We start from the raw sequence: 18,429 nt of genomic DNA, 5'->3' as shown, positions 1-18,429 counted from the left end.
GTGTCCACCTTGTTGAAAACATTCACCTCATTTCAATTTGTTAGCAAAGAATGTTATTTATCTTAAATGACTTAAATACCCTAGATTTAATAAACCTATATTTCATACAAATATACACTACCAGTCAAAAGCTTTTGAACTGTAAGATTTTTAATGTTTTTAAAGAAGGTTATTCTGCTCACCAAGCCTGCATTTATTTGATACAAAGTACAGCAAGAGCAGTAATATTGTGAAATATTTTTATTATTAAAAATAACTGCTTTCGATTAGAAGATATATTATATTATTCCTGTGATCAAAAAGCTGAATTTTCAACATCATTACTCCAGTCTTCAGAGTCACATGATCCTTCAGAAATCATTCTAATATGCTGATTTGCTGCTCAAGAAACATTTGTTGTTGTTGTTATTATTATTACTATCAATATTTAACACAGTACATCAGGATTCTTTGATGAATAGAAAGATCCAAAGATCAGCATTTATCTGAAATAAAAAGCTTTTGTAATATTACCCATGGACTATACCAAAAGCTTGGAGTCGCATGAGCTGATTCGTGTAGCGCAGTGCTGACAGTCAAGAACGATTTATGATTTATTATCGAATGAAAAAAATCAGAAATGATCCCTTTGGTACATTGAGAAGGCATAAATATAAAATATTAATAATAATAATAATAATAACAAAAAAAAAAAACAGGGCAGCGGGCCAAATCAGCCGCCAGGCCAGTGCTCCCAATGGCGGCGGGAATGGGCTCTCCGTCATCGGTGGGCTCTGGCGTCAGCTCCGCACAGCGGGAAAATGGTTGGCTGGGCTCTGGGTCTGGAGTGACACCGGCGAGATCCCCCTCGGGACAGGCGGTGACCGGGGATGTGTGATTGCCAGTGTCCACTCCACAAATGCAGCGAATTCCGCTCAAGGGCCATCTTTGGACGATGGCGCTCTGCACGCGGGGTTGAGGCTGGCGTCATAGAACGCGCAGAGCGCGTCGTCCGGGTAGGTGATGAGATGAGCAATCGCCAGAAACAGTCTGGTATGACCCTCGAGCGAGTTCTCCCCCTGCTCCAGAACCACAACATGGATTCATTCTTTATACTGTAGACATGTAGAACATATCCGCGTTTGTGCATCAATGTCTGTAATGTGTGCTGTAGGTGTGAAACTTTTAAGAATCTTATCCAAGTTGTAGGCTAGTCAATATTGGTCAGTCAGTCGTATCTGAGGATCCGTGAATGAAACTATGACCACAAACACCACTAACTTATGTGAATTATATGGCAATAATCAGCAATATGCTTTCACACAAATAATTTTATTTTTGAATGTTTCAATGTGTTGACACAAATGACTCATTTTAATTTTTCATTGATACAATATGGCACTGAGTTGTTAGAAATGAAATGCATAGAGACGTTATTGCTTGATGACGTCAGGAACCGATGAATCGGCTTTTTCAACCAGTTCAATTAGTCGATCTGTCCGAAAAGAACCGGTTTGCGGAAATGAATCGGACTTTGCATCACTACATCCAACACGGGATACACAGGGCTGCCAGGAACACATGTAGCACAAGATGGACATTCAATATCGGACAAAGGAGAATAGCACAGGCTAAAACTTAAATACAAGTCACCTGTCATTTCTTGACCAGCAGATCTACTGTTATGAACAGAACTGTGTCCACCTTGTTGAAAACATTCACCTCATTTCAATTTGTTAGCAAAGAATGTTATTTATCTTAAATGACTTAAATACCCTAGATTTAATAAACCTATATTTCATACAAATATACACTACCAGTCAAAAGCTTTTGAACTGTAAGATTTTTAATGTTTTTAAAGAAGTCTCTTCTGCTCACCAAGCCTGCATTTATTTGATACAAAGTACAGCAAGAGCAGTAATATTGTGAAATATTTTTATTATTAAAAATAACTGCTTTCGATTAGAAGATATATTATATTATTCCTGTGATCAAAAAGCTGAATTTTCAACATCATTACTCCAGTCTTCAGAGTCACATGATCCTTCAGAAATCATTCTAATATGCTGATTTGCTGCTCAAGAAACATTTGTTGTTGTTGTTATTATTATTACTATCAATATTTAACACAGTACATCAGGATTCTTTGATGAATAGAAAGATCCAAAGATCAGCATTTATCTGAAATAAAAAGCTTTTGTAATATTACCCATGGACTATACCAAAAGCTTGGAGTCGCATGAGCTGATTCGTGTAGCGCAGTGCTGACAGTCAAGAACGATTTATGATTTATTATCGAATGAAAAAAATCAGAAATGATCCCTTTGGTACATTGAGAAGGCATAAATATAAAATATTAATAATAATAATAACAAAAAAAAAAAAACAGGGCAGCGGGCCAAATCAGCCGCCAGGCCAGTGCTCCCAATGGCGGCGGGAATGGGCTCTCCGTCATCGGTGGGCTCTGGCGTCAGCTCCGCACAGCGGGAAAATGGTTGGCTGGGCTCTGGGTCTGGAGTGACACCGGCGAGATCCCCCTCGGGACAGGCGGTGACCGGGGATGTGTGATTGCCAGTGTCCACTCCACAAATGCAGCGAATTCCGCTCAAGGGCCATCTTTGGACGATGGCGCTCTGCACGCGGGGTTGAGGCTGGCGTCATAGAACGCGCAGAGCGCGTCGTCCGGGTAGGTGATGAGATGAGCAATCGCCAGAAACAGTCTGGTATGACCCTCGAGCGAGTTCTCCCCCTGCTCCAGAACCACAACATGGATTCATTCTTTATACTGTAGACATGTAGAACATATCCGCGTTTGTGCATCAATGTCTGTAATGTGTGCTGTAGGTGTGAAACTTTTAAGAATCTTATCCAAGTTGTAGGCTAGTCAATATTGGTCAGTCAGTCGTATCTGAGGATCCGTGAATGAAACTATGAGCACAAACACCACTAACTTATGTGAATTATATGGCAATAATCAGCAATATGCTTTCACACAAATAATTTTATTTTTGAATGTTTCAATGTGTTGACACAAATGACTCATTTTAATTTTTCATTGATACAATATGGCACTGAGTTGTTAGAAATGAAATGCATAGAGACGTTATTGCTTGATGACGTCAGGAACCGATGAATCGGCTTTTTCAACCAGTTCAATTAGTCGATCTGTCCGAAAAGAACCGGTTTGCGGAAATGAATCGGACTTTGCATCACTACATCCAACACGGGATACACAGGGCTGCCAGGAACACATGTAGCACAAGATGAACATTCAATATCGGACAAAGGAGAATAGCACAGGCTAAAACTTAAATACAAGGGATAATTGGGGAACACAGGTGACATCAATGGAACATAATCAAACTAAACGAGGACCGGAACTTGACCAAATAAGGAAACACAGGAAAGACTACGGGGCAAAACAGGTACAAAAGTCTGACAATATCAGAATGTTTAAATAATTTTTGAGAGCTTTGAACATGCATTCAAATGAAGCACTTTACATTATAAATAGACACCTTTTTTGTTTACATTTGATTTGACCATTTAGATTTATGGCATTTCATAGGTTTTCTCAACTGGTTTTACACAAATTCAGAGCTATAAAAAAAACTTGTAATGTTCCGCCATATTAAAAATATCTTTGATAGTCCTTGACAAATTTCAAAACACATTGTTCTTGACCTTAATTTTGAAGAATACTGTAACAGAATATTATGACTTGTAACAGACTGATATGAGTTTTCATAATAATAAATATTACTTAAAATAATACTGATTATACTGGCCATCCGTTCAGACTTCAGCCACCCACGACCCTGCAGAGGGTATGGGAAATGGATGGATGAATGGATAAAGATATAACAGGGCATTCAGATGATTTTCCATTTGACAAATACTTTAGAGAAGAAGGAAGTAGAGGACTTTTGGAGAACAGTGTGAAATCAGTTGAGAAGAACAGAATAATATCACAGTTTTTTAATAATAAATATTCCATAACAACACTGATTATGTATCACAGAATTAATCACAGTTATTTAGCATTAGAGATGTAACGGCATTTAGATGGTGGAAATTGTGGCCTAATGGTTACAGAGTCGGACTCGTAACCCAAAGGTTGCGGGTTCGAGTCTCGTACCAGCAGGGATTGTAGGTGTACAGCACTCTCTCCCACCTTCAATACCACGACTGAGGTGCCCTTGAGCAAGCCACCGAACCCCCAACTGCTCCCTGGGTGCCGCAGCAAAAAATGGCTGCCCACTGCTCCGGGTGTGTGTTCATGGTGTGTGTGTGCACTTTGGATGGGATAAATGCAGAGCACTAATTCTGAGTATGGGTCACCATACTTGGCCACATGTCACGTCACAGATGATTTTCCGTTTGATGAGTACTTTAGAGAAGAAGGAAGTAGAGGACTCCAGTGTTTCCAGTGTCCCTCTGTTTTCACTCAGACACCCTTTGATCCTGCACAGATCTGAGCTTGAAAGGTCGGTTTTCAGATTTAGGAGAGCAAGAACATGCTGCTCATAGAGACGTTATTGCTTGATGACGTCAGGAACCGATGAATCGGCTTTTTCAACCAGTTCAATTAGTCGATCTGTCCGAAAAGAACCGGTTTGCGGAAATGAATCGGACTTTGCATCACTACATCCAACACGGGATACACAGGGCTGCCAGGAACACATGTAGCACAAGATGGACATTCAATATCGGACAAAGGAGAATAGCACAGGCTAAAACTTAAATACAAGGGATAATTGGGGAACACAGGTGACATCAATGGAACATAATCAAACTAAACGAGGACCGGAACTTGACCAAATAAGGAAACACAGGAAAGACTACGGGGCAAAACAGGTACAAAAGTCTGACAATATCAGAATGTTTAAATAATTTTTGAGAGCTTTGAACATGCATTCAAATGAAGCACTTTACATTATAAATAGACACCTTTTTTGTTTACATTTGATTTGACCATTTAGATTTATGGCATTTCATAGGTTTTCTCAACTGGTTTTACACAAATTCAGAGCTATAAAAAAAACTTGTAATGTTCCGCCATATTAAAAATATCTTTGATAGTCCTTGACAAATTTCAAAACACATTGTTCTTGACCTTAATTTTGAAGAATACTGTAACAGAATATTATGACTTGTAACAGACTGATATGAGTTTTCATAATAATAAATATTACTTAAAATAATACAGATTATACTGGCCATCCGTTCAGACTTCAGCCACCCACGACCCTGCAGAGGGTATGGGAAATGGATGGATGAATGGATAAAGATATAACAGGGCATTCAGATGATTTTCCATTTGACAAATACTTTAGAGAAGAAGGAAGTAGAGGACTTTTGGAGAACAGTGTGAAATCAGTTGAGAAGAACAGAATAATATCACAGTTTTTTAATAATAAATATTCCATAACAACACTGATTATGTATCACAGAATTAATCACAGTTATTTAGCATTAGAGATGTAACGGCATTTAGATGGTGGAAATTGTGGCCTAATGGTTACAGAGTCGGACTCGTAACCCAAAGGTTGCGGGTTCGAGTCTCGTACCAGCAGGGATTGTAGGTGTACAGCACTCTCTCCCACCTTCAATACCACGACTGAGGTGCCCTTGAGCAAGCCACCGAACCCCCAACTGCTCCCTGGGTGCCGCAGCAAAAAATGGCTGCCCACTGCTCCGGGTGTGTGTTCATGGTGTGTGTGTGCACTTTGGATGGGATAAATGCAGAGCACTAATTCTGAGTATGGGTCACCATACTTGGCCACATGTCACGTCACAGATGATTTTCCGTTTGATGAGTACTTTAGAGAAGAAGGAAGTAGAGGACTCCAGTGTTTCCAGTGTCCCTCTGTTTTCACTCAGACACCCTTTGATCCTGCACAGATCTGAGCTTGAAAGGTCGGTTTTCAGATTTAGGAGAGCAAGAACATGCTGCTCACTAGTGAAGAATAACAACAAAGAATATTGATGAAACAAGAGTCACACTGTACTGTACTGATCATCAAATTCTAAACTCATCTTTCATTTGGCTAATGGCATCTGTACTGAAACTACAGGTTGTAAGTAGATATTTGAATAAAGAACGAACGAGAGTGAAAATAAGATATTTTGCTATAGTTTATTTCTCTAAGGTAAAATGACTGCATCTTGCCAGCTCCTATCTAACAGATTTACCTTATGTCAGGATAGTCTCTTGCCAGAGTAACAATCTCAAGTTGCAAACTCCCAGGATCCTGCAGTCTCAGAATCTCTGATAATTTGGGCAGTATTTGACAGAGCCATTCCTCTCTGGATCCCTAGAGAAGAGAATGGTACCTGATTTATAAATCTAATTTCTAAACTATTTAGAAATAGTTTTATAGTGACATCATAATTTCCCTCTGCTTTCCCACAATTCATTATGATATTTCAAACAAAGAGAACAATGTAAAGAGAATACAGTAAATATGGCTATATTTTGTCTTTGACTAATTGTCATATTGTGTTTAAAAATAATAGTACCACACTTCTGTACGTTACTGTCAGCATGTCAGCCACATAAATGTTTTACATTTTTCAAACCATTTTAACTAATTAACCTTACAACACTCTCTAAGGCTTTAATTATTAAGATTCCCAATGTGAACAACTGAGATGAAAACACATGAAACACAAACATATTTACATCAAAACTTAATTAAAAGAACTAAATATAGATAAAACATTGATCAAGGGAATAGTTCAACCAAAAATTTAAATTTCCTGAAAACACCAATAGATCATCTGCAGTGAATGTAATTTAAAATCATTGCTTCTGATCAAAATATGAGTCCAAAATTCATAATAATGCTTCCTACAGTGAAAATGTCCATCCCTTGTCATCATCTCACATCAAAGTCCACTGACATATTTGTTTAGAACAGTTTAGGAATGTTTTCACTTGTAAATGGTGTTTGATCCGTGCATATTTCTCTCCTGATTCAGACGAGACAGCAATATCATGGATAGAGGACTCTTATTTGAGACATTAAAAATGTCTGGAGTAAAGTGGATTACTTGTGATGTTTTTATCAACTGTTTGGACTCTCATTTTGATGGCACCCATTCACTGCAATGTTATATACTGTATATACAATATAAATGTATATATATATTTATAAAACATTTGTACATTAACTCCATTATCAATTTACAATGTGCATGAACACCCCACTGTGCATATTTTGGCCGCATACGAGTGTATGTTTATGCATACATGTGTTGTGTGGGTCTGGATGTGATCTCACCACTTTGGCAAACACAGAGCAGATTGTATTGCTGTCGTGGCAGATGAACTCAGCAGCTGCTTCTTGCTGCTCTTTGTTTTTCAGTTTTAGTTTTCTCTTCATCATTCGCCTCACATATTCAATCATTACTTCTACATGCAGCTCAGCCAGTAGCTCCTATAAACACACAGACACACACACTCTTCATATATCTATAATTGTATCTTAAAACAATAAAACATCAGATTATAGAGACCAAAATGAGATTACATGTCTGTTAACATCACGTTATAAGACTGTCAGAAATGACATTTGCTGCAAAAGTGGTTCTGACCTCTCTGCAGACAGACTTTAGTTCTTTGAAATTGTCTATTTTATTCTCAAGCGCCTTCACCAGCTCCTCCACAACCTCACAATGTCCAGTGAACCAAACTTGAGTCCACAGCTTACGATACAGCGGCTGTGCAGATAAACAATTTGGTTATTTCCAAAATGTAAGATTTAATTTAAGAAGTTCATATTAAAAGAAGCATCACAAACATGAAAGTAAAGCATATTATGTGATGTATCTAAGTTAAGGAGATCCATGTTGTTCCTGGAGCAACATTCCTATACTAAAATCAAAAGCCAAGCCGTTCTTTACGGCCTTTCCATAACCTACCTCTAAAAATCTGAGATAAATTTTAAGTTAAAGGTTTAAAAAAGTATAATTCCATTGACCACCACAGGTTGAGCCAAAACATGTCAGACCTTTCAAGCAAACATTTAATCATAACCATTGATTTAAATGCTGTTCCAGGACCAACAAGTATGTTGTTACAGGAACTACTTGGCTAAATCCAAGTTTGTTGAATTGCTGTAGTATCAAATGCTGACTTCTAAATTGTGATATCTGGATATACTATACTAAACACTTCCTCATTGGCCATCTAACATAAAACATGAGATGGAAAATGTTGATTGGGGCAGTATCTCGAGGTAAATAAGTACAGTAACTGTACATGATTTTTGTTCTTTACCTTCAGTTCTGTGTGAATACGACTGAGGAAGTATTTGTGACAAATGTTTTTGAGATCTGCTAATGTGGACAGGCAAGCTGTTCTAGTGTCCTCTGAGAAAGGATGTTCTGGTTTTTGTACATAATCCCTGAAGATATAGAGAAATAATGGTTGGTACAATTTTATAGTAATTAAGACAGTAGACTTATTAACATGTTAACAGTTAACAGAGAGCTCTAGTTTATATAAAATAAAATTGTATTTGAATGATTTTAAATTCAAGTATATAACATGATGCATTATACTTTAGTGCAATTTATAATCATTTTAAAATAAATATTTACATTATATCGTAACAGCATATTTAAACAATAAAAAATTTACGTCTGCAGTAAGGCAGAAAACAGATTTGTCATTAATCAAACTCACCTAAACTGGTAAATATTAACCAGATTAGCAGTGAGAGTTTTAGGAATGTTTTCTTGTTTTCTTTTGACAAGTTCCTCCAGACTTGTCTTATAGCTGCAATTGAAAAAAAGGAGAAAGCATGTCAGTCTTATGATTCTACTTATGTGAGAATGTGACAATGATAGCAACTAGTTATCTACCTCAGAAGAAAGCTGTCCAGCTGTTTTAGAAGACTCCGGGCTTTATTTTCACAGCTCAAAAGTGTGTTGACATCTTTTACAGCCCCATCAACAAGCTAAAAAAAAATTTTTACACTTTAGTGGGTCTCATCTTTGTTTTCTCTGGACTCCATTTCCCATAACCCCTGCCTAGAAACTCATTATCACACCACACCTGTTTACTATCAGTGACACTATAAAGGTTGCACTCATCCACACACACATGGCTGATTATTGTTAGCCTGTTATGTTGTCTAGTTTCTGCCTTGTCTTGCCGTGCCTTCGTGTTTTGTTCTTGGACTGTTTACCTGGTTTGTGATCGTTTACTGCCTGTTCTGTGGATTACTCTTTTGGATTACCTTGGATGTACTGTTTTGCTGGTGTTTTGACCCTGCCTGTCCGACTACGCTCTAAATAAAGTTGTAGATGGATCCTCAACTCTGTCGTCACGCCTTCCCCGTTACAGAATAATCGTCCTCACACAGATCCAGCAGCTTTATAAGTGCATCCAGACCAGCAAAGATGAATTCAGCAGCACAAATTATGTGTCTCCGTCAAGGAGATCGGCCCATCGAGGACTATGTAATGGACTTTGTTGAGCTGGCTCATTTGACAAACATGGATAAGGTATGCCTCATGATCTTTTTTCGAGGAGGGCTGTCTGAGCCACTTAGTTTGATCATGCCATTGCACGAACCTCACTGGACTTTGGAATCTTATATTGATCTAGCCTTACAATTAAGTGGTTCTCAATTTACAGTGGGTGTTGTGGAGGAGCAACACAGCATTCCTGCAGTATCTCCCATTTCAGAGTCTCATCCTGTCATGGCCGCCATTCCAGAGTCTCGTCACATCACAGCTGTCATCTCAGAGTCAAGTCACGTCACAGCTGTCATCTCAGAGTCAAGTCACGTCACAGCTGATCTTCCTGAGTCTAGTCACGTCACAGCTGAACCTCCAGGGCCTCATCACATCTCAGCAGATCTTCCAGAGTCTGCTCACGTCAAACCTGCCAAGCCAGAACCTGCTCACGTCATGTCGGTCTTGTCCAGAGCTTTAAAGTCAGTTCCATGGCGTCCAGTGTGGCAGACCCACCATTGGTTTCGGCCAGAATAGTGGGCATTCCAAGGACCTCAGCACAGGTCTTTCCAGAAACTATTCCCCTGGACTCAGTGCTCCCTGTAATTGGGGTCACTATCATGTGCGTTTGGGCTACTCACTGCTCAATTACTCCTCCTGAGCCCGCTCCAGTCCCTGAGTCCGCTCACGAGCCTGCTCTAGTCCCTGGGTCCACTCACGAGCCCGCTCCACTTCCTGAACTCCCTCCAGAACCTCCAGATGTGCACTGTCACGATAGTGGGTCTCGTCTTTGTTTTCTCCGGACTCCATTTCCCATAACACCTGCCTAGGAACTCATTATCACACCACACCTGTTTCCTATCAGTGACACTATAAAGGTTGCACTCATCCACACACACATGGCTGATTATTGTTAGCCTGTTATGTTGTCTAGTTTCTGCCTCGTCTTGCCTTGCCTTGCCTTGCCTTCATGTTTTGTTTTTGGACTGTTTACCTGTTTTGTGATCGTTTACTGCCTGTTCTGTGGATTACTTTTTTGGATTACCTCGGATGTACTGTTTTGCTGGTGTTTTGACCCTGCCTGTCCGACTACGCTCTAAATAAATTTGCAGATGGATCCTCAACTCTGTTGTCACACCTCCTCCGTTACAGCTAAACCACATAAAGTGTTTTTTCTGACTCCGTTTGAGTATCCCAACATGTATAACTAAAGTAAGATGATGGTTAGAGAGTCATTAGAGCCCATAACCTACTGGTAAAACATCAACAGCAAGGTTATTGAAGTAGTATCCATCCATCAGCTCTGGTTCGATGCCATCACTCCATTTTTTCACTTCTTTATCAAAAGCATTGGATAACCAGTTTCTGATCTCGTTCTGATGAGAGAAAATAAGCAATAGGAATTATAATTTAAAGCATGCAGCATTAACTGATATGAGAGAGAAGAACATTAACACTGTATCTACACCGAATATGAGCAGCACGTCCTGTCAAAAGCAAAAGCGAATTCAGCAAATGGTCACCGTTTTAATCCTAACTTACTACAGATACTTGTGTTATTTCTGACAACAGGACAAATGGTTTTGGTTTTATATATACACATATACATTATATATACAGTCCCAACCACTAATATTGGCACCCTTGGTAAATATGAGCAAAGGTGGCTGTGAAAATAAATCTGCATCGTTTATCCTTTTGATCTTTCATTCAAAAAATTCTAACCTATCATTGAAGTAAAACAATGGAAAGTGGGGGAGTGGGGTCTTTTTGTGAAATAAATGTTTTTTTCTCTAGTTCACATTAGCCACAATTATTGGCACCCAATTATTGCAATGCCCTTTCCCCATGATAACAACTCTGAGTTTTCTCCTGTAATGCCTGATGAGTTTGGAGAACACCTGACAAGAGATCAGAGACCATTCCTTCTTACAGAATCACTCCAGATCCTTCAGATTCCCAGCTCCATAGGGCCTTTTGCACCTCTTTAGTTCCAGAACTAAATGTACAGTACTAAAGTACTGGGACGAGAGACGACCATGGCATAGTTGTGTTCAGAACAACGTTAACAACAGGAGGATGGAGGACGCTGTGATCGGAGCTGTGTTTTTGTTGTGTCTCGCGGGTTTCACAATAATGGACATGGAATGTCGATGTATACGTAAAGCGATTGAAAGAACGGAAAGGAGGACTAAGAATCTCCAACGACAACTGGCAGTGCTACATTTGCTACAAGTGCCTGCACTTCAACATCCATCCATCTATCGCTGTTCTCCATACTTGCGAAATAAGTTGACACAATGTTTACAGTATGTTTACACGGCATTTTAAATCATGGCGGGTAAGGGCGTTTTCACACGCGTTTGGCCAATCAATGTCTACTTACGTCACGGGTAGTACCAGTTGTGCTGGTTAGACTAATTTGGTTCTCGAAAAAGGCAGTCCGGTACTAAAATCGCACCCAGTTCTGGCGGTGCGAAAACGCCAAAAAGTGGGTAGTTCCACAATTAGTTCTGGTACTATGAAAAGATTCCCGTGTTGCGAAAGGCCCTCATGTTGGTGCTTCTTCTCTTCAGTTTACCCCACTAATTTTTTATAGGGTTCAGGTCAGGGAACTGAGCCGACCATGGCAGAAGTTTCATTTTGTGCTCAATGAGACATTTTTGTGTTGATTTTTGTTTTGGATCATTGTCCTGATAGAAGATCCAACCACGGCCCATTATAAGATTTCTAACAGAGACAGTCAGGTTTAGATTTTTTTTTATCTGTTGGTATTTGATAGGATCCATGATGCCAATATCTGAACAAGATGTCCAGGACCTCCGGCAGAAAAATAGGCCCACAAAATTAAAAATCCAGCAGTACAGTCGTGGCAAAAAGTTTTGGCAGGGAAATACATTTTGTGTTTTGCTAAGTTTGTTGCTTCTGTATTTGTAGATTATTTTATACTGAAAAACAATGATAAGCATATCATAAGTTTTAAAGACTTTTATTGGCAAAAAATATAAAAAGTCAATATTTACAGTGTTGACTCTTGTTCTTCATAACCTCTGCAATTCGCTCTGCCATGCTGGATATTAGCTTCTGGGCCTTATTAGTTCTTGGAGTTGATCACAATTTGTGGGCTTCTGCTTGTCCACTTGCCTTTTGAGGACTGACAACAGGTTCTCTATGGGATTGAGATCCGAGGAGTTGCCTGGCCACGGATCCAAAATTTCAATGTAACGATCTTCGAGCCACTTCTTTATCACTCTTGCTTTGTGACATGGTGCTCCTCATGCTGGAAAATGCACGGATCATCACCAAATTGCTCATGGATCATTGGAAGAAGTCGCACTTGCAGGACGTTTTGATATCATTCTTTATTCGTGGCAGTTGTTTTGGGCAGAATTATGAGAGAGCCCACTCCCTTGGTTGAAAAGCAACCCAACACATGGATGGTCTCAGGATGCTTCACTGTTGGCACAACACAGGACTCATGGTAGCGTTCACATTTTCTTCTCCGAACAATCGATTTTCCAGATGTCCCAAACAGTCAGAAAGGAGCATCATCAGAGAAAATAACTTCTTCTGCTGTCCAATCCTTGTACTTCCTGCAGAATTTCAGTCTGTCCTTTATGTTTTTCTTGGAGAGAAGTGGCTTCTTTGCTGCCCTGCTTGACACCAGGCCGTTGTCCAAAAGTCTTGGCCTCACTGTGCGTGCAGATGCTCTCACACCAACCTGCTGCCATTTCTGAGTAAGCTCTGCACTGGTGGTGACACGATTCCGTAGCTGACTCCTCAGGAGGAGATGGTCCTGGCACTTGCTGGACACTCTGGGACACCCTGCAGAGTTCTTCACTGCAGTCAAACATCTCTCCTTGAAGTTCTTGATGATTCGGTAATATTCCAGGTGCAATACTCTTTGTAGCAATTTCCTTGCATGTGAGGCCATTTTGATGCAAAGCGATGATGGCTGCACGTTTCTTTGGAGGCAACCATTGCTAACAAGAACACAAGGCCCTCATGTTGGTGCTTCTTCTCTTCAGTTTACCCCACTAATTTTTTATAGGGTTCAGGTCAGGGAACTGAGCCGACCATGGCAGAAGTTTCATTTTGTGCTCAATGAGACATTTTTGTGTTGATTTTTGTTTTGGATCATTGTCCTGATAGAAGATCCAACCACGGCCCATTATAAGATTTCTAACAGAGACAGTCAGGTTTAGATTTTTTTTTATCTGTTGGTATTTGATAGGATCCATGATGCCAATATCTGAACAAGATGTCCAGGACCTCCGGCAGAAAAATAGGCCCACAAAATTAAAAATCCAGCAGTACAGTCGTGGCAAAAAGTTTTGGCAGGGAAATACATTTTGTGTTTTGCTAAGTTTGTTGCTTCTGTATTTGTAGATTATTTTATACTGAAAAACAATGATAAGCATATCATAAGTTTTAAAGACTTTTATTGGCAAAAAATATAAAAAGTCAATATTTACAGTGTTGACTCTTGTTCTTCATAACCTCTGCAATTCGCTCTGCCATGCTGGATATTAGCTTCTGGGCCTTATTAGTTCTTGGAGTTGATCACAATTTGTGGGCTTCTGCTTGTCCACTTGCCTTTTGAGGACTGACAACAGGTTCTCTATGGGATTGAGATCCGAGGAGTTGCCTGGCCACGGATCCAAAATTTCAATGTAACGATCTTCGAGCCACTTCTTTATCACTCTTGCTTTGTGACATGGTGCTCCTCATGCTGGAAAATGCACGGATCATCACCAAATTGCTCATGGATCATTGGAAGAAGTCGCACTTGCAGGATATCATTCTTTCATTCTTTATTCGTGGCAGTTGTTTTGGGCAGAATTATGAGAGAGCCCACTCCCTTGGTTGAAAAGCAAATGGATGGTCGGATGGTCTCAGGATGCTTCACTGTTGGCACAACACAGGACTCATGGTAGCGTTCACATTTTCTTCTCCGAACAATCGATTTTCCAGATGTCCCAAACAGTCAGAAAGGAGCATCATCAGAGAAAATAACTTCTTCTGCTGTCCAATCCTTGTACTTCCTGCAGAATTTCAGTCTGTCCTTTATGTTTTTCTTGGAGAGAAGTGGCTTCTTTGCTGCCCTGCTTGACACCAGGCCGTTGTCCAAAAGTCTTGGCCTCACTGTGCGTGCAGATGCTCTCACACCAACCTGCTGCCATTTCTGAGTAAGCTCTGCACTGGTGGTGACACGATTCCGTAGCTGACTCCTCAGGAGGAGATGGTCCTGGCACTTGCTGGACACTCTGGGACACCCTGCAGAGTTCTTCACTGCAGTCAAACATCTCTCCTTGAAGTTCTTGATGATTCGGTAATATTCCAGGTGCAATACTCTTTGTAGCAATTTCCTTGCATGTGAGGCCATTTTGATGCAAAGCGATGATGGCTGCACGTTTCTTTGGAGGCAACCATTGCTAACAAGAACACAATGATTGGAAGCGCTTCTTCCCTCCTTTTATATCAGTCTGTTCCTACAATCTAATTATGATAGTGATTTTACCTGACTAGTAATCATTCACACTTTCACATGTGCTGCTGATATGATTAGTCAAGTAATGTTAGCTGGTCATTTTGTCATGATCAAAAAACAGTGAAATGTTTTTTTTTTTTTTTTAAGTTCATTTTTTGGCCAATCAAGATTTTAGCAATTATTTAAAATGCATCTGATCACTCTACACAATAATCTAGAAACAATGTGAATGAACACCACAACAGCTTAAGCAGCAAACTTTGCAAAACACAAAATTTATGTCACTGACAAAACTTTTGGCCATGACAATAAATTTAACTGTGTGCATGGGGTACTTTTTAACTCTGTTTGCACCAAACCATCTGGTGGGTTTGCTGCCAAAAAGCTCTTTTTTTAGTTTCATCCGACCATAGAAGCCAGTCCCGTTCGAAGTTACAATCATGTCTGACAACTGAATATGCTGGAGTTTGTTTTTGGATGAGTGAAGATGATTTTTCTTGAAACCTTCCCGAATAACATGTGGTGATGTAGGGGCTGTTTTATTTTATAAATTTTTTTTAGGTTTTCTGACTCCAAGACTCAACTAATCTCTGCGATTCTCCAGCTGTGATCCTTGGCGAGTCTTTGGCCACTCAAACTCTCCTCCTCACCATGCATTAGGTCGATATACACACACTTCCTCTTCCAGGCACATTTATAATATCTTTAGTTGATTGGAACTTCTTAATTATTGTTCTGATAGTGGAAATGGGGATTTTAAATGCTTTAGCTATTTTCTTACAGCCACTTTCTATTTTGTGACGCACAACAATCTTGTTCTGCACATCAGAACTATGTTCTTTGGTTTTACTCTTTGTGATGGATGATTAAGGTAATTTGGCCTTTGTGTCCCTCTATTTATAATCCTGTGGAACAGGAAGTCATGGCTTGAGATTTTCATGCTCCTAGTCACCCTGGTGTGCTAAAAAAATTGTAAATATTAATTGGAATATACTTCAGAGATATTTTACTCATAAGAATTTCTAGGGGTACCAATAATTGTGGCCAACATGCATTGGAGAAAAACATTTATTTCATAATGTGAGTTTCCCCCCAATTTCAATTGTTTTACTTCAATGATAGGTTAGAATTTTGTAAATTTTTTGGATGAAATCTTATTTTCCACCTTAATTTGCAAATAAATTCTTTAAAAATCCTACAATGTGATTTTCTGGATTTTTTTTTCTCATTTTGTCTCTCATAGTTGAGGTATACCTATGATGAAAATTACAGGCCTCTCTCATCTTTTTAAGTGGGAGAACTTGCACAATTGGTGGCTGACTAAATACTTTTTTTCCCCACTGTATATAAATAAAACCATTTGCTAATAATGTCAGTCGTGTACTGAATCACCTCTTTGTAAGAGAAGTACTGTTCCTCTAATCTCTTAAAGTCTTCTTCAGGTAACAGAGGTCCAAGTGATGAACTGTTGATGTGCTCCTCTAGTTCTTTATGCTTCAATACATCTCTAAGAAAAAAACATTAAAGAACATTAACATTTAAAAAACTGAAAATTTATGTAAAACGTCATGCTTTTGAAAGATTAATGTTGTTTACTGGCCCTTACTTTGGGTAGTACTCCACAATCCAACTTAATATATAGAAACAATCCTCAGAACTGATTTTGGATCTGGCGAGCTCTTGAAGTCTGGTGGAAAAGGCTTTATGGTAGAGCTGAGCATACGTTCTGCAGATGTCAAAGTCTGGTGGGTAACGCTCTCTCAGATTTCGGACCACTGTGAGCAGATCCTTCTGCACTTGTTTGCCCATTCGGAACACCTCTCTCTTCAAGGAGGTAGACAGCATGTCTGCTTTATTCTCCTGTTCATCTGCATTCTTCATTCGTTCCTCCACGGTAGTCTGGAGTAATGTGTCATGAATCTGTCTGCACCTTGTGGGCCTCCATACTGGACGTTGATCCACGGCCACTTCCATCCAGCGTCTGTCCTGTGCCTCCTCTTTAAGTATTGAAGTCAAAGCACTCTTGAGTGTCTCCTGGTTGTCCTCACTGAAAGAGTCATTGATGGCCAATCTCAGGTGCAAAACAAAGATCTCATAGTCCATATGCAGCTTGTCTTCCTCATCTTCTGCCCTGCCCCCTTCTTTTGAAACGAAGAGACGTTCCTCAGCTTTCACCAGCTGTTGCTGTGCTTCAGCCAAACGGTTCTGCTCAAGGTTCCCATTGAAATCCAATTCCACTGCATTATGAGAAGATAATTACATTATATTAACTTAATTTATTTTAATTAATCCTTAGCTCCTGCTAATTCTCATGTGTATGGTATAGCAGGAGTTTTCAAACTTTTTGATGCCAAGGTTCCTCTAATATAGTGATCATTTTGCGAGAGACCCATACTAAAATATAGCAGCTGTATTATACATTTTCATGTATAAAGATCTATTTCAACTTTGAGAGGAAAATATCAAGCGTGAAATAAAAACAAAATTTATGAATTGCATTAATATTGTCAATTGTTCTAATTGTAAAATAAATGATTAAAATAATATCTGGGAAATATTTACTTTTTGTATTATGTTTACAGTGCATTTTTTCTATCAACTATACTATACCTGATGGAGTTCCAGGGGATTTTGAATTCTTCTGCCATTTCTTGAAGTCAAGAATTTTAATTTTTTCTGATATTTTGATTCTGATTTTTTGTTTCTGACATCCCACTTCAGGATCACCAGGAGAATCTGCTATGCCTTCAATAGTGTCAAGGTCCACTTCTAAAGTATAAATCAGAAATTAGAAGATGATAAGAAACGTGTTTTCTTCCATTTACAAGCATTACAATTTACAACACATTGAGCTATTTTACCTAACAGTGCTTCGGGGCTGAGGGCAGCTTCAGATTTTGAATTCTTTCTGTGTTTTATAATATTTTTCATTTTAATATTTTTTGGTATTTTCATTTTGTGCTTTTGTTTCTGACGTTGTTCTTTGGGCTCTTCATCACCTATGCCTTCAATGCCAATGATTTCTTCGCAGATTTCTTCTGATTTCTTATATTCTTCAAGGTTTTCTGAAAGCAGAAAGTAATCAGAAACATATATCAATTAAAATATTAATGTTATAAAATAAATAAATCCTCATATATATGAATATTGGGATGGAAGGAAGTAGGGCTGTGCGATATTGAAGAAAAATGCGATAACTCATTAAATAATGCGATATTCGATATGCGATACAATAATGCTTAAAGTGCCACATGCTCAGATGAAACAGTTTTACTCAGCTGTTGCTGAGTCAGTTGTGTGAACTTCTATAACTATCTTGTGTCATATATATATATATGGTTATTTGTATGTATGTATGTATGTATGTATGTATCAAGAAAGTGTGTTTGCGCACACTTAAGTGGTGAATAAAGCTCATTCTGATTCTAATAAGAAAGCACCCCTCCAACAACTTCTAAAAGTGAACGGTAGTGTTTTTCTTGAGCATTACA

At 39.0% G+C, this 18,429-nt stretch overlaps 1 protein-coding gene across 1 annotated transcript; it reads right to left on the bottom strand.

Annotated features, from left to right (window-relative positions):
* Positions 1 to 708: 708 nt before the first annotated feature.
* LOC107575244 (tumor necrosis factor alpha-induced protein 2-like) lies at positions 709 to 18,003 on the bottom strand (the record flags this gene model as incomplete). The annotated part of the gene is made up of 14 exons (XM_016261655.1): positions 709 to 942; positions 2,379 to 2,612; positions 5,758 to 5,938; positions 6,175 to 6,296; positions 7,266 to 7,421; positions 7,579 to 7,704; positions 8,264 to 8,390; positions 8,672 to 8,764; positions 8,851 to 8,945; positions 10,701 to 10,823; positions 16,331 to 16,445; positions 16,545 to 17,175; positions 17,549 to 17,704; positions 17,800 to 18,003. Coding segments are annotated over 14 exons (2,597 nt in total), but the record flags the coding sequence as incomplete, so codon positions are not given.
* Between the last annotated feature and the right edge of the window lie 426 nt (positions 18,004 to 18,429).

This window comes from Sinocyclocheilus grahami, unplaced genomic scaffold (assembly GCF_001515645.1).
Source record: "Sinocyclocheilus grahami isolate Dianchi unplaced genomic scaffold, SAMN03320097.WGS_v1.1 scaffold2523.1, whole genome shotgun sequence".
Classification (NCBI taxonomy): Eukaryota; Metazoa; Chordata; class Actinopteri; order Cypriniformes; family Cyprinidae; genus Sinocyclocheilus; species Sinocyclocheilus grahami.
This window is presented reverse-complemented; position numbering and strand designations above follow the sequence as displayed.